Below are 16,260 nucleotides of genomic sequence, written 5' to 3'. Positions count from 1 at the left end.
TTAACTATATCATCTTTATCATGATTTACGACATTCTTATCCAACATAATAATCATGGGAATTTGTTCTATGCAGTGCATCTTTGTAGAATAGATTCGCTAGCATGCTCATTCTGACGAACCATTTATGTTCAAGGGTTTCTATTAGGTTTTCCCGTTTGTTATCATTGAACAGGAAGATTTGTAGTTTGCTGAAAATTATGTTTATGTCATCAGTATTGCAGATTCCCGCTATTTCCTGGTTAGTCGTTATATAACTAAACGTGTTCCTTATCGGGATTACTATTTATTTTGTAGATTGTTTTACTACCTTTAATCATTTATTAAAATATTTTGAAGTTTCCCTTGGTCAATACATTAACTCACCAATTCTCTGTCAACAATTTTACAATTGCAAGATTGTGTTTTTAAAACTGAAAATCAAATAACATAACATAAGTTGACTATGACTACGTTATGTGGGAATTTTCAATCTAAAATCAGGCATTATGGTGGCCTCGCTGCACATTGTACAAATATCATTCAGACATAACAATAGACATATAAGCCATTCACTCATTTTATTACATGTTGCTAAACAAATCACAGTATATACAGGATTCAACTTAACATTTCATTTCGTATTCGGCACTTCTTCATAGTCGCTAATGCCACTTTCTTGGGTTTCTGGTTCATTTTGATACATTGGCCGATTGTTCAGTGATTGGTACACGTCAATTGAGATACCAGTAAGATTTAACGATGTATAATTATCTTCCTCTAAATTTATCTGTGTTGCCGGGTCAATATCATAATTTGTTGTACGATTTCTGTATTGAATATGAAAATACAAAATGTATAGAACATTTTGAATTAGAGAAATGATACATCAATATATTCAAATATGTATTTTAACATACTCATAAAAACGAAATATTTTTCAAACTGTTTGTCATTGGTCTTACCGTAATTTTCGACAGAGATACTGTGCGAAAAACGTCACACTGGCTCCCAATAAAAACGACAGTACTGTACTGACTGCAAGGATATCTATCAAAAGAATATCGTAAATGAATAATTTTGCTGAAGTGAATTTTTGATATTGTTCATTAGAACTTAGGTCAAAAAAAGAAAAATCAATCTAACAGGACTTTACCATTTGATGTATTTCCCAGGTTTTTATATCTTTTCGGATTGTAAATTCCTTCACAGAAACCTGCACACATCGTGCATGATAAGTTGAATTTGTCTGATATATCTGATGTATTAGTCTTCTCTGTTTCTGTTGAGTATTCGAATGAATAAGCCGTCGACTCCCTGTGAATCTTACTATGGAAAGATGTTGGCGTATAGGTTACAACCGTTTTTGTTGGAATGGCTGAAAATAAAAATAATGCAAATTGGATACATACATCAAACCCTATTGCTTAACTCTAGTTATTATTATTATTATTATTATTATTATTATTATTATTATTATTATTATTATTGCTAACTCACCTGAACACTGTGGTTCTATACCAACTGACCAACTACTAGTATCCATACATTGTTTATATGGTGCACCACTACCACTATGATAGTAACCATCTACACATTGATAGTATACAGTGTTTGGATAGGTATAGTCAATATTGGTATGGTAGGCATTAGAGAATGACGGTGGAACACCACAAGATACAGCTAAAATGATAACAATATGCTGATTTTGAAATGGACTAGACTTTACTTTGTGGTTCTACTCCAATTTACACACTACCAGAAAACATACATTGTTTATATGGTACATCACTTTTACAATGATAGTAACAATCTACACACTGAAATTAAACATTGTTTTGGTAGGTATAGTCAGTATTAGTATGGTAGGCATTGGAAATTAATTATGCCACACCATATGATTGAGCTGAAATAAAACACTATGCTAATATTGTTGAACCGAATCACTAAATTGCACATTGTGGCAAAGCCAACTAACCAATTACCAGTTCCATATTGGGTCATCCCAGGATAGAGCTGTGACTAACCTGTACATTGTGGTTCTATACCAACTGACCAACTACTAGTATACATGCATTGTTTATATGGTGTACCACTACCACTATGATAGTAACCATCTACACATTGATAGTAGACAGTGTGTTGATAGGTATAGTCAGTATTGGTATGGTATGCATTAGAGAATGATGGTGGGACACCACATGATACAGATGAAATAAACACAACATGTTGATGATAAACCGAATAAATGTAATAGATAAACTGTCAGTATTCACATATCGTTTACACATTGTACCGATATTTCTATGACATTATGTATTTACATTTTGAAAGTATACTTTTTATCGGTGTTAACAGCATCAATTAGGTAGGAACTGGAGAATGATGGTGGTACACTGCATAATGTAGTGTTTTGATGTTAAATTGAATAACTTACCTGTACATTGCGGTTCTATACCAACTGACCAACTACTAGTATCCATACATTGTTTATATGGTGTATTACTACCACTATGATAGTAACCATCTACACATTGATAGTATACAGTGTTTGGATAGGTATAGTCAATATTGGTATGGTAGGCATTAGAGAATGACGGTGGAACACCACAAGATACAGCTAAAATGAGAACAATATGCTGATTTTGAAATGGACTAGACTTTACTTTGTGATTCTACTCCAATTTACACACTACCAGAAAACATACATTGTTTATATGGTACATTACTTTTACAATGATAGTAACAATCTACACACTGAAATTAAACATTGTTTTGGTAGGTATAGTTAGTATTAATATGGTAGGCATTGGAAATTAATGATGCCACACCATATGATTGAGCTGAAATAAAACACTATGCTAATATTGTTGAACCGAATCACTAAATTGCACATTGTGGCAAAGCCAACTAACCAATTACCAGTTCCATGTTGGGTCACCCCAGGATAGAGCTGTGACTAACCTGTACATTGTGGTTCTATACCAACTGACCAACTACTAGTATCCATGCATTGTTTATATGGTGTACCACTACCACTATGATAGTAACCATCTACACATTGATAATATACAGTGTGTTGATAGGTATAGTCAGTATTGGTATGGTATGCATTAGAGAATGATGGTGGGACACCACATGATACAGCTGAAATAAACACAACATGTTGATGATAAACCGAATAAATGTAATAGATAAACTGTCAGTATTCACATATCGTTTACACATTTTACCGATATTTCTATGACATTATGTATTTACATTTTGAAAGTATACTTGTTATAGGTGTTGACAGCATCAATTAGATAGGCACTGGAGAATGATGGTGGTACACTGCGTAATGTAGTGTTTTGATGTTAAATTGAATAACTTGCATGTACATTTTGGTTCTATACCAACTGACCAACTACTAGTATCCATACATTGTTTATTTGGTGTATCACTACCACTATGATAGTAACCATCTACACATTGATAGTATACAGTGTTTGGATAGGTATAGTCAGTATGGGTATGGTAGGCATTAGAGAATGATGGCGGGACACCACAGGATACAGCTGAAATGAAAAAAAAAAGTTTTAATTTTTAACTGAGTAACTAACCTTTACATTGTGACCAACTGCCAGTATCCATGCATTGTTTACATGGTGTACCATACTATGATAGAAACCATTCACACGCCATCTGTGCAACTCAATTATATCATATACACATAATAACACATTAAATGCGTTGCTTCGTGCATTGCATTGCTTTGATACTTTTCCCTACGATTTCCTATGTAACACCGTCTTCAGCTTTAATTACGAATTATACATATTGTGGAAGCTACTATTTTTCAAACTAAGTCGAATAAAATTTACTTCAGAAATTAGAGGGTGGTCCAGTCTTATACAAAAAATATTGATAGAATAGGTGGCTCTTTAAGCGTGACGTTATGTCGTACCAGAAGCCTTCTCTGGTGGCTTGGTCACGGTGGCTGATGATGACACCAAGAGTTTAGCAACCCGCTCACGGAAATAAATGTGAAAACTATTGTTGAGACCACATTCGTGATAGGTTATGCATCCGCCATGTCACACTGGAACTGTTGTCATGCCTGGTACAATTTGCGATGCAATGTGCCAGCTCACTAGGCTGCCATTTTTGTTTCATTCATGATGCAGTGAGAAGGGCAATGGTTAATTGGTACCTACTTGATGTGCCGTCATTGTCGTCGTGTCACGCGTATTATCATAGACACAAAGATTGAAAAAAAGTTCACCAAATCTATTTCTTATTTGAACCATCTCACAAGATCCTTTTGTTTTTGGGCTCAATTGCACTTTCCTGATTTATTGATTTCCATTCAAATTAAAAGTTACTTTTATCAATTTATCTCCTGATGCACACATAATGTTGATGCCACAATAGGAACGGAAATGTTCTAATGGCTAACCTGTGCATGTAGGTATATTATTACTCCACTGTCCATCATCCTGACACGATATGAGCCTTTCTCCAATCAATCCATATCCTGATTTACAGGTAAAAGTGATGACGTCACCATGGTTAAAAATATCACTGTGGTGTGCAGATGAGATGATCAAGTGATCCGTGACTGTGGGTGTTGTGCACAGTTGCAGAGATGTATCTAAAATATGAATTCAAAAATATTCGTGACATAAGTTGAATGAACTTCAAATAATGTAGAAAATTTGCAGTGTTTTGTTGATCGTTTAATACCTTGATAAGCTATAACAAATCCTTTATCTGTGCTGCTATGATTTGAGAAAAACTGAAGCCATAATGCATTGCTGGAACTGTTGACTGTAAGAACCCCTTCATAGCTATTTATACCAGTATAATTAAGCAATATTGTCGAATGAACATTTCCATCTCTGATAGTCAAGAAATCACCACTGGATAATTTCATCATCAGTATACTAAGTTCGATGATATTATTGTCTGATACAGTTATAGTCCATATACATGAGTGATTAGGAGGATATAAACCAGGAAAGTTTGGAGAATATATATAACCAGTATCAGTAGTGTAGTCTCCCCCACATGCACCAATATATGCTGTAAAATATAGAGATATTGACATATCATATTACTTGTACGCATTCTATGAACAATAAGATACAGGGTTATTTAAGACCTTTATGCATATCATAGAATACTTGCATAAAGTGTTGTGGGGTGAATTCGCTCGATCGTTAAGATAGGTTATATATTTTATGTATTGAACATGACTGTATCGTCATGGTTATACAATTTCATCATTATTTCAATTTCCAAGTCTGTCAAAAAAAATATACAGATTTTAGTCGCACATATTGATGTTAAAAATAAAGATTTTTATAAGATTAAAGTGACATACTTACTATCATATACATCAAATTGCCAATCACCTGCACATGCTTGTTTGTAAGGATCAGTTCCAGTATCACCACTACATTGTTGACTACCATATTCTGTATACTCATTTATCATTTCTCCAGGTATAGCTTCTCCATATCGCCAATATTCAGTGTTTTCATCTCCACAGTAACATTCATCTGCACTCGACAGAACTGCTATTGATTTACCCTGCTCTCTACAAATATTTATACATGTAGGAATGTTAACTTCACTTGCAGGAATCTCCTTCTTAGTAGATACAGGAAACACTCTCATTGGATCTTTTTCTTTATAGCGACCACGAAAACCTGGAACTAATAGTTAACACGTCATGTAACGTGTCAACAATTGTATTTTTAATAATCAATTTGAAATTATAGCAGATATAAAATACATTACTGGTACATTACATACTAAATGTATTACAATAATATTTACATAGCAAGTGAGTTTGGTCTGATGCCCAGTAAGAATCACTCAACTATATTGTACAGTCATTAAATATTGAATATTATATAATATATACCACAATATTACTCACAGTAGCAAGTGACTCCAGCCTGATACATAGCTGTACATGTACATGAATCAATCCAATATATTGTACAGTCATCTAGTGATGTGGATGATACGTCACAGCTGATATTACATGCACTCACTGGCAGAACACTGACACCAAACTCACTGTTCTTCCACAGCCACATGACATCGACAAAACCTGAACATGACATTGGCATAGAGTTGTTCAGTTTTCTTTTTTCAGTGAGTCTACAGATTATTACAATTTTAGTCACGTTCGGTAAAACAAACCAGAATATCTAAATGCGTTTAATGTGTTCTTATGTTCTATTCCTATTTAACAAGTATTAGTACTAAAAACTTCATGTAGATTACATAAATATGCAGAAGACCGATATTCCGTCATGATTGTGAATAAAGATATAATTTGAGACATATACCCAGTTGTTTGCAAACTGTTCTTGCTTCCATCAGATTCCATTGCTGTGTATTCATCGCACATATAAATATCCATTCACCATTGTTCCTTCTTACCTCTACTCTTCCTTCAAATGGCGTTTGTCCACCCGAAAGTCGGACGTCAACTGAAATATAGAAATATTTCTACATCAAAGTCGTTGTTTAGTGATTAATACATTTTGTAAAATAAATGTGATTGGTTTGTCATTTGTTTACTTTATATATTCTTTGAACTATTACACGTGTGTCAATGATGATTAATATAAAACCACAATAACACATTTATATGATCTAATTGTTCGCTTTAGTGTAATTTAATATCGTTTTATTTTAGTAAGAATTAAATCGTCTGATTTATAATTGACGTTAGTTTCAAAGATACGTTTTTGAATTCAACAATATTTTCTTTAAACCACAGTAGCCATAATGTTCCTTGCTAACAATAATGATACTGTATTGTTTCATGCAGTGTGTAATAATAGCTCACTAATATCATCTTATCAAGAGAATGCAACATTTTCAAAAAAACACTTCAGTAATTATTAAAAACAGAAATATACTGGGTGATACGAACGTGACAATTTGATATCTTAACTTTTGTGGAAAATAGTTTTGTGGTCATTATTAAAGTTTTTGATCAGTGGAACATAATTTTTAAAATAAAATTCTTGATAATATAGTACCAGAAGCAGTAGGAAAAGCGATTTTCCTGTATATTCTTTTCAACGCCTACTGATAATATACCCACGTGTTTGAGGGTTTTATGATGCATTTCCTTCCTAAGGTTCTTCCACCAATTGCATTGATTTGTCAGTGTCATATCATATAATATAGCAGCTAGTGTCTAATTATTACAACTCATGTTCAATATTATTACGCCGATTGCTCACAATACAGTTGCTTGAGAGTCATGGAAACTGTGACTAATGACCACCGTTGAGATTATAAAAAAATAATGACTCGTGCAGTGATCCTACTGCGAATGCGTGCTTCATTTGTTTACATTATGCCATCATCATCCCGGTGTGGGACCAAAGCTTTGGTTCCACGACAGTTGGGATGAATAAAATGAAAGAAAATATTCAGCCCAGAAAGCTACTAAAGCTACGCCGCTGTGTTTTGAATGTGTTGCAGGAAGAAGAACACTTGCCTCAATTTTGAAGATATCAACAAGGAGGAACTTGCATCGCTGTTGGTATTGTTTTACACTGATGTTCGGAAAATAAACGCGAAGTACAGTTATTAACACGACACATGTTGAGTATACGGAAAATTGATAAGTTTTGTTATGCTAACAATAATTCAACCCATTGACCTGAAGAAGCTCACTATAGCGATATTATCAGCACTGAAAAGTATAGAAAAGTATAGGTCGGGAAAACCAGAGATAATTGACCACGGTTACGTCGTCAGATGGCCCCGAATATATTTACAAGGTAACCGATGAGATGGACAAATATCATGGAGTTAATGACGGCATTAGTGATAAGATTGGTGTTAATCACATTAATGTCGTTTCAGGTAAGTTTATTTGTATTAATTATTGCTGATTTGTAATAACAACGAACACAATTCTTTCTTTTGTTCTGTTACACCGAAATTAAACTATTAATTTTATTTTGTGCCGATCAGGTCTAGGACAATCATGAGAAATTCAAATATCGTTACCACCAAACATTAATTTTAGCAAATTTAGTAGTAAGGCAATATGATTTAACAATACACAATAATTGTTATAATACGAGTTTCCATTAGAACCCCATCTCGCGAAATTCCCATTTCACAACATTTACACTACATAACCAATGTAAATTCATATACAATTTGTTTTTTTTTCTCTCGATTACCTTTGCAAGAGTCGTGTACTGATATCAGTGCAATTGTTAAAACTCAGCTGAACGGCATTAGGTAATGACATTGTATATATGACAAAAGTTTGAACGTTAAACGCTTGGTGAATTATAGCCTGCAATTCAGTATTTGTCAGCTACACAACTTGAAATACATTCTGTGCACGTACACGGTAATATAACAATAACGTGGATATAATGGTAACTGTTGGTACCATTGAGGTGAGGTAACAAGAAAGTGTCTGAAAATAGGCATTCAGATACCTTTAGCTATATTGAATTACCGTAGAGTTTGAATAGGTGTATTAGTAATAACAGAATCTGAACTGGAAGCTTCTAGCACCGTGTCTGCATCAATAGTATTGATATTTCAACGAAACGTGACCACTAATGAATACGATACGATTAATATTACACGATATTATAGCATGGTATCTTCATATTCACAAGCTAGAAGCGTACACGGAAGGCGTAGTGTAAATTAGAAATCACTAAAGCACTTCATTAGAACTATATTGTGTTGTCCATTCCATACAAAACCAATAGTGCCACGTCTGTAATACGGTGTATGCTGAAACAGCAAAATGAACTTACCTTGTCCATTAACGGTGGCAAAAGTGCCAATACTAACAACACATAGTATTATGACTGACACATGTAGTTCCATAATATTATACCCTGCACTGTGTTTACACATAACTTACGCTGTCTCGCGGTAGAACTAATAATGGAAAGTACAATGACGCATTCATATGTAAATAAGATTAGTAGTGCAGTTGCCTTCAGCGCAGGGTCAGTCTCCTAGGGTATTATCAAGTAAGGATTCCCAAATGTTTAATTTATGACAAACAATATAACCAATTTATCATAACAATGAATACAAAAGGCGATAAACACATTCCATTGTTCTTTTTATTCTCAGGGGAAAAACGCCATCGTTCTACTTAAATACAAAATCTCTGTAAAACGCTTCTGTGACGTCAAAATGATGTATGTGGGTGATGGCAATGTTGTTCAAGTCAACTGTGTTTGGTCGGAAAGTCTTTTGTTCATCTAGTATGTTAAAATCATAATCTTCATTGATGTACGACTGCAGATCAAAACAACTCATTCAAGGCCATCATATCACAATTGTTTTATGCCGTGGAAATATTTTGTCATTTGATGGCGCAGTTTAGAGGAAAGATGTATTGTACTTCTTCTTCAAGCGCATCGACTCATCGGATCGAAAAGCATACAGGTGAACAGCTAAGACTATGATTGAATTGTCGTGGATTGAAAATAAGCGGGCAAAAATTACTTAAAGATAGAAAAAGCGATTAAACGTGTTTTCGTTTGATTTCTCTTGCCATATTCCCAGTGACATTTTTTCTATGTAATTAGATCCCCCCCCAAATAATCTTACAGTCACCATAAGAACATTTTTTGGTAGCAACCACCTTGTCTAATATGTGTAGAATAGTTAGGTTGGGTGCATAAATTGATGCTAATGAGACAGAATAAAACGTAAGATGTAGTTATGTCAAACGATATAGTCGTCCGCATTTCAATAAATTATTATTATAGTGTCGAAATGGAAACTCTGACCAACGCTATTACGTAACCAAAATTGTCCTTTCGTTTAGGGCCGTATTATCTTCTAATTGCAGCGAATTAGCAAATCTGCCCGTTCCCTTTAGTTTGTGCCTGTTGCGAGATGAGACGGCAATATAACGTCGTGAGATTGAGTTGAAAGCGATAACGTAACAAGAACGCTGGTTATCACTGAGAATATTATTTGTATCAAGCCATTTCACTATTCTTTTGTTAATAATAATTGTAAAAAACTTACCGAAACAACTCAATAGGGAAATGCCACGATAATTAGTGGTGTCGTGTATGTTACCTTTCTTTAAAATTGGACAAATCAGTGCGTTTGACCAGGTCTCTGGGAAATGCCCACTATTCAAAATCAAATTAAAGACCTTTGTATAACACTTGATAAGATCTTGATTACTATTTTTGAATAACTCATTTCTAAAGCCATCAAACCCGGGTTGTTTTTTTAATTTTTAATTTATTTATTGCAGCTGTCACTTCCTCCGTACTAATCTCCATATCAAGTTGTACAGTATCAATATAATCTTGTCGTGTATTATCATGAGTGGGAATTTCAGAGCCCACTGTCTCGGACACTGGCACTTTACTCAAACGCTCAAAATAATTAAACCAATCTGTGTTCGAAATATTTGGGTTTGTCCCAGTTTCTGACTGGGTAAGCCTACGAAATTTACCCCAAAATGAATAATCTTTTGAAAAACAACTTGATTCCAAATCAATAATTTGTTTTTTTTCCGGTATTCACGCTTCTTCCGTTTCAGCATTTTCTTATAAACACGTTTTGTATTCGCCAAAGTACAGTATACCGTTCGATTTGTCGGATCCCTATTTATGTATTTATAAAGTTCGTTGACCTCGCTTCTCATTTCCTTGCACTCAATGTCAAACCAAGGTTTCTTTATAGTTATTTTTCCCCCACGCCTTTTTCTCTATCATTGCAGTTTTCGAAACTTTGTGTAAGATATTCTCGATATCACACAGTGCCAATTCAACCCCATTTTTGTCAATATTATAATTATTTTGTTTTCAATTCATTAATCTCAGCCGTTATTGCTGGTGTATTATATGTTTCGATAAAATCTGCCCGACTTTCACCCCTCAAGTCATACATTATCGCCGCATGGCTTTCAGCATCGAACACGTTTCTATCCTGATACTTATTTCCGATTTCCTGTTCAGAAAATTCACAAAATACCACCGTTAATATTAAAAGTGAATGGTCAGAATGCCGTGTGATATCACCGACCCTAAAGTCTTTCAAAAAATCACCTGTTAACATCGAATCAGAAACCATCACGTAATCAACTGTACTGACACCCAATGCTATGCCATTACGTATTTGGAAACATGTGTATTTCCCCGGTATGTCTGTACCAAATCTTCCATTCAAAATTCTCATTCTAGTACTAATACACATATTTAACAATAATTCACCATATTTATTAATTACTTTGTCACTATTTTGACGCAGTTCAATTGGGTCATCAGTGACGTAATCGTCCGGCAATGGTAAATGATTTGTTCCATCTAATTTAACATAATCACACATGTTTCCAGTCCTGGCATTCATGTCCCCACAAATGATTACGTCACCCTGATCATTGTATTTACATAGTTGTTGTTCAATTGAGCCAAATGGTGTAATATTGGCATTCCTAAGTACGTTACCTGTTGAGTGTTCAGGTACGATGAAGGTGAAGCAAATAAACCAATCTCTAGTTCTCCTGCTTTTTTGTACCGAAATTCTAAACCGAATTAAATCATCGTTACTTTCCACTAATTCCATTAGATTTGCAAACTCTAATCGAATCAAAATGAGAAAACCTCCCGCTTCCCTCCTAGCCCTTTTGTGTTTCCTACTCCTATGAAAAGTGTAGGTCACGTACCCATTTATATCGACCTGCTTTTCTCTAGGTAGCCAAGTTTCACTTAAACCTAAACAATCATATGCAGCTATACAACTTAAAAACTCGTCATCCTGAGTTTTATCACCCAGCCCATGTACATTCCAATACCCGATTCGTAATTCAAAATCGTTATGTACGTACGTATGAGTCCCCCTTACGTTCTAGTCATCGTTCTTCTCAGTTTCTTTATTCCTTCCATTTTGTACTTTGTTATAAATATTACCATCGATATACAATTTGTCGGCGACGAGAAATGCTCTTTTATTATCACGACGGGCTTGTTTAAGCAATGGCATCAATTCACGTCGTTTTTGTAAAACTCCCTGGCTGTAGTCTTCTCTTACCGAATACGCAGTATCCTTCAGATTTCCCGCTGATTATCTAACTTTCTCGCGATCTTTATATCTAACAAATCGTGCAATTATTCCTCTCGGTCTATCTCTACTGCGTTGGCCATGTAGCCGATGAATCCGTTGAAATTCAATTGCCATGGCGTCTGGCTCAGGCTCGTCACATATAAATTTCCTTAGTACCATTTCTGTATCCTCACCTGGTTGCTCACCTATTTCATAAAATCGTAAGTTTTCACGTCTAATATAGTTATCAAGTTCGTCATTACGATAATTGACCTTTCTTAACTCATGTGTTGTTTCGTCGAGTTTCTTTTGTAACACCTGGATATCGTTCTGACTAAATTCCAACGAAGCCACCACGTCATCAATTCGTTTGTCAAGTTTTCCTAAATCGTTGGCAATACGTTTTACCTCAATTTCTGTATTATCCAGTTTATCAAGTTTGTCCAGTTTAGACAATATTGTATCCAATTTAGGTTCATGTTGAGTTCTATCAGTTGCTTCAGTCTGAGTAGTTACGTAATCATCGTCTTCTTCTTTACCAGCACCGCCATTGTCTGTACGTGGTCGAAGACCATCGCGTTTGCTTTGCTTACCTTGTCCTGGCATGGTCAAAATGAACGGTTCCCAGTCAAATTTGGTCAGAAGAGCTGCGTTACAACTTCATATATCTTTATGACCACAACTACGACAAAAACTATAACGAACAAACCTAAAATCAAGATATCAATGCAGATATATTACTGGATATGTGTGAATCAAGTTCGTGATGATGGCACTTGAAGTTTGTCACTGCAATGTTACAATTAGATCATACGCTGAATAAATGTGGAAAAGAACTAAAAGCGGCCTGTAGGGTCTTGACATTTTTCCAGAATCGCTTCAGTGTCAAAAGCCATATACAAGTCTAGATCGACCACCATACAAAGAATAGTAACTATGCTGGGACCTGTTGTTGGCATCTCTACTCTGTATTCAATACAATTTAATCAATGTTATTTCACTCATTTAATGTCGCTTCCATGAATATCGAAAATATATAGACTTCTGTTTCCATAATATACTAGTATGAGTATTGTGTGAATAAGACATATTTCAATAACTTGTTCTATTAACCTAAAAATGACACTGGGGGTAACAGGCAACATGATTTTATACCACATGTGTACTACAATTTACCGAAAAAAGTAGGAATGGCCATTTGTAACATTTTCACGAAGATAGATGAATATCCAAATTGCCCGGGAGCACTTGATAACATCTCTTCTTATCTCGTGGCTTTAACTATATCATCTTTATCATGATTTACGACATTCTTATCCAACATAATAATCATGGGAATTTGTTCTATGCAGTGCATCTTTGTAGAATAGATTCGCTAGCATGCTCATTCTGACGAACCATTTATGTTCAAGGGTTTCTATTAGGTTTTCCCGTTTGTTATCATTGAACAGGAAGATTTGTAGTTTGCTGAAAATTATGTTTATGTCATCAGTATTGCAGATTCCCGCTATTTCCTGGTTAGTCGTTATATAACTAAACGTGTTCCTTATCGGGATTACTATTTATTTTGTAGATTGTTTTACTACCTTTAATCATTTATTAAAATATTTTGAAGTTTCCCTTGGTCAATACATTAACTCACCAATTGTCTGTCAACAATTTTACAATTGCAGGATTGTGTTTTTAAAACTGAAAATCAAATAACATAACATAAGTTGACTATGACTACGTTATGTGGGAATTTTCAATCTAAAATCAGGCATTATGGTGGCCTCGCTGCACATTGTACAAATATCATTCAGACATAACAATAGACATATAAGCCATTCACTCATTTTATTACATGTTGCTAAACAAATCACAGTATATACAGGATTCAACTTAACATTTCATTTCGTATTCGGCACTTCTTCATAGTCGCTAATGCCACTTTCTTGGGTTTCTGGTTCATTTTGATACATTGGCCGATTGTTCAGTGATTGGTACACGTCAATTGAGATACCAGTAAGATTTAACGATGTATAATTATCTTCCTCTAAATTTATCTGTGTTGCCGGGTCAATATCATAATTTGTTGTACGATTTCTGTATTGAATATGAAAATACAAAATGTATAGAACATTTTGAATTAGAGAAATGATACATCAATATATTCAAATATGTATTTTAACATACTCATAAAAACGAAATATTTTTCAAACTGTTTGTCATTGGTCTTACCGTAATTTTCGACAGAGATACTGTGCGAAAAACGTCACACTGGCTCCCAATAAAAACGACAGTACTGTACTGACTGCAAGGATATCTATCAAAAGAATATCGTAAATGAATAATTTTGCTGAAGTGAATTTTTGATATTGTTCATTAGAACTTAGGTCAAAAAAAGAAAAATCAATCTAACAGGACTTTACCATTTGATGTATTTCCCAGGTTTTTATATCTTTTCGGATTGTAAATTCCTTCACAGAAACCTGCACACATCGTGCATGATAAGTTGAATTTGTCTGATATATCTGATGTATTAGTCTTCTCTGTTTCTGTTGAGTATTCGAATGAATAAGCCGTCGACTCCCTGTGAATCTTACTATGGAAAGATGTTGGCGTATAGGTTACAACCGTTTTTGTTGGAATGGCTGAAAATAAAAATAATGCAAATTGGATACATACATCAAACCCTATTGCTTAACTCTAGTTATTATTATTATTATTATTATTATTATTATTATTATTATTATTATTATTATTATTATTATTGCTAACTCACCTGAACACTGTGGTTCTATACCAACTGACCAACTACTAGTATCCATACATTGTTTATATGGTGCACCACTACCACTATGATAGTAACCATCTACACATTGATAGTATACAGTGTTTGGATAGGTATAGTCAATATTGGTATGGTAGGCATTAGAGAATGACGGTGGAACACCACAAGATACAGCTAAAATGATAACAATATGCTGATTTTGAAATGGACTAGACTTTACTTTGTGGTTCTACTCCAATTTACACACTACCAGAAAACATACATTGTTTATATGGTACATCACTTTTACAATGATAGTAACAATCTACACACTGAAATTAAACATTGTTTTGGTAGGTATAGTCAGTATTAGTATGGTAGGCATTGGAAATTAATTATGCCACACCATATGATTGAGCTGAAATAAAACACTATGCTAATATTGTTGAACCGAATCACTAAATTGCACATTGTGGCAAAGCCAACTAACCAATTACCAGTTCCATATTGGGTCATCCCAGGATAGAGCTGTGACTAACCTGTACATTGTGGTTCTATACCAACTGACCAACTACTAGTATACATGCATTGTTTATATGGTGTACCACTACCACTATGATAGTAACCATCTACACATTGATAGTAGACAGTGTGTTGATAGGTATAGTCAGTATTGGTATGGTATGCATTAGAGAATGATGGTGGGACACCACATGATACAGATGAAATAAACACAACATGTTGATGATAAACCGAATAAATGTAATAGATAAACTGTCAGTATTCACATATCGTTTACACATTGTACCGATATTTCTATGACATTATGTATTTACATTTTGAAAGTATACTTTTTATCGGTGTTAACAGCATCAATTAGGTAGGAACTGGAGAATGATGGTGGTACACTGCATAATGTAGTGTTTTGATGTTAAATTGAATAACTTACCTGTACATTGCGGTTCTATACCAACTGACCAACTACTAGTATCCATACATTGTTTATATGGTGTATTACTACCACTATGATAGTAACCATCTACACATTGATAGTATACAGTGTTTGGATAGGTATAGTCAATATTGGTATGGTAGGCATTAGAGAATGACGGTGGAACACCACAAGATACAGCTAAAATGAGAACAATATGCTGATTTTGAAATGGACTAGACTTTACTTTGTGATTCTACTCCAATTTACACACTACCAGAAAACATACATTGTTTATATGGTACATTACTTTTACAATGATAGTAACAATCTACACACTGAAATTAAACATTGTTTTGGTAGGTATAGTTAGTATTAATATGGTAGGCATTGGAAATTAATGATGCCACACCATATGATTGAGCTGAAATAAAACACTATGCTAATATTGTTGAACCGAATCACTAAATTGCACATTGTGGCAAAGCCAACTAACCAATTACCAGTTCCATGTTGGGTCACCC

General features: G+C 34.4%; 3 protein-coding genes across 4 annotated transcripts; all 3 read right to left on the bottom strand.

Moving 5' to 3' along the window:
• Positions 1 to 540: 540 nt before the first annotated feature.
• On the bottom strand, positions 541 to 2,513 carry LOC146731523 (uncharacterized). Its single transcript, XM_085493419.1, has 4 exons — positions 1,479 to 2,513; positions 1,135 to 1,356; positions 944 to 1,028; positions 541 to 808 (listed from the first exon to the last, which is right to left on the bottom strand). The coding sequence occupies exons 1-4, from the start codon at positions 1,522 to 1,524 to the stop codon at positions 613 to 615; spliced, it is 549 nt and encodes a 182-aa protein (XP_085349545.1). The 5' UTR covers positions 1,525 to 2,513; the 3' UTR covers positions 541 to 612.
• Positions 2,514 to 2,618: 105 nt separating this feature from the next.
• On the bottom strand, positions 2,619 to 8,901 carry LOC146731522 (scavenger receptor cysteine-rich domain-containing protein DMBT1-like). Of its 2 annotated transcripts, none has more exons than XM_085493417.1 (7): positions 8,786 to 8,901; positions 6,323 to 6,466; positions 5,905 to 6,081; positions 5,348 to 5,677; positions 4,704 to 5,042; positions 4,417 to 4,611; positions 2,619 to 3,535 (listed from the first exon to the last, which is right to left on the bottom strand). In XM_085493417.1, the coding sequence occupies exons 1-7, from the start codon at positions 8,886 to 8,888 to the stop codon at positions 3,276 to 3,278; spliced, it is 1,548 nt and encodes a 515-aa protein (XP_085349543.1). In that variant the 5' UTR covers positions 8,889 to 8,901; the 3' UTR covers positions 2,619 to 3,275. The 2 variants fall into 2 exon arrangements, with proteins under 2 accessions (XP_085349543.1, XP_085349544.1); XM_085493418.1 differs by having other exon boundaries at positions 5,375 to 5,677.
• Positions 8,902 to 13,870: 4,969 nt separating this feature from the next.
• LOC146731521 (uncharacterized) lies at positions 13,871 to 16,259 on the bottom strand. The gene is made up of 4 exons (XM_085493406.1): positions 14,818 to 16,259; positions 14,465 to 14,686; positions 14,274 to 14,358; positions 13,871 to 14,138 (listed from the first exon to the last, which is right to left on the bottom strand). Exons 1-4 carry the CDS (start codon positions 14,861 to 14,863, stop codon positions 13,943 to 13,945), a joined length of 549 nt encoding a protein of 182 aa, XP_085349532.1. The 5' UTR covers positions 14,864 to 16,259; the 3' UTR covers positions 13,871 to 13,942.
• Between the last annotated feature and the right edge of the window lies 1 nt (position 16,260).

The sequence above is a fragment of the Saccoglossus kowalevskii genome, chromosome 18 (assembly GCF_978046115.1).
Source record: "Saccoglossus kowalevskii chromosome 18, keSacKowa6.1, whole genome shotgun sequence".
NCBI lineage: Eukaryota > Metazoa > Hemichordata > Enteropneusta > Harrimaniidae > Saccoglossus > Saccoglossus kowalevskii.
The sequence above is the reverse complement of the archived record's forward strand: the minus strand, read 5'-3'. Positions and strand labels throughout refer to the sequence as shown.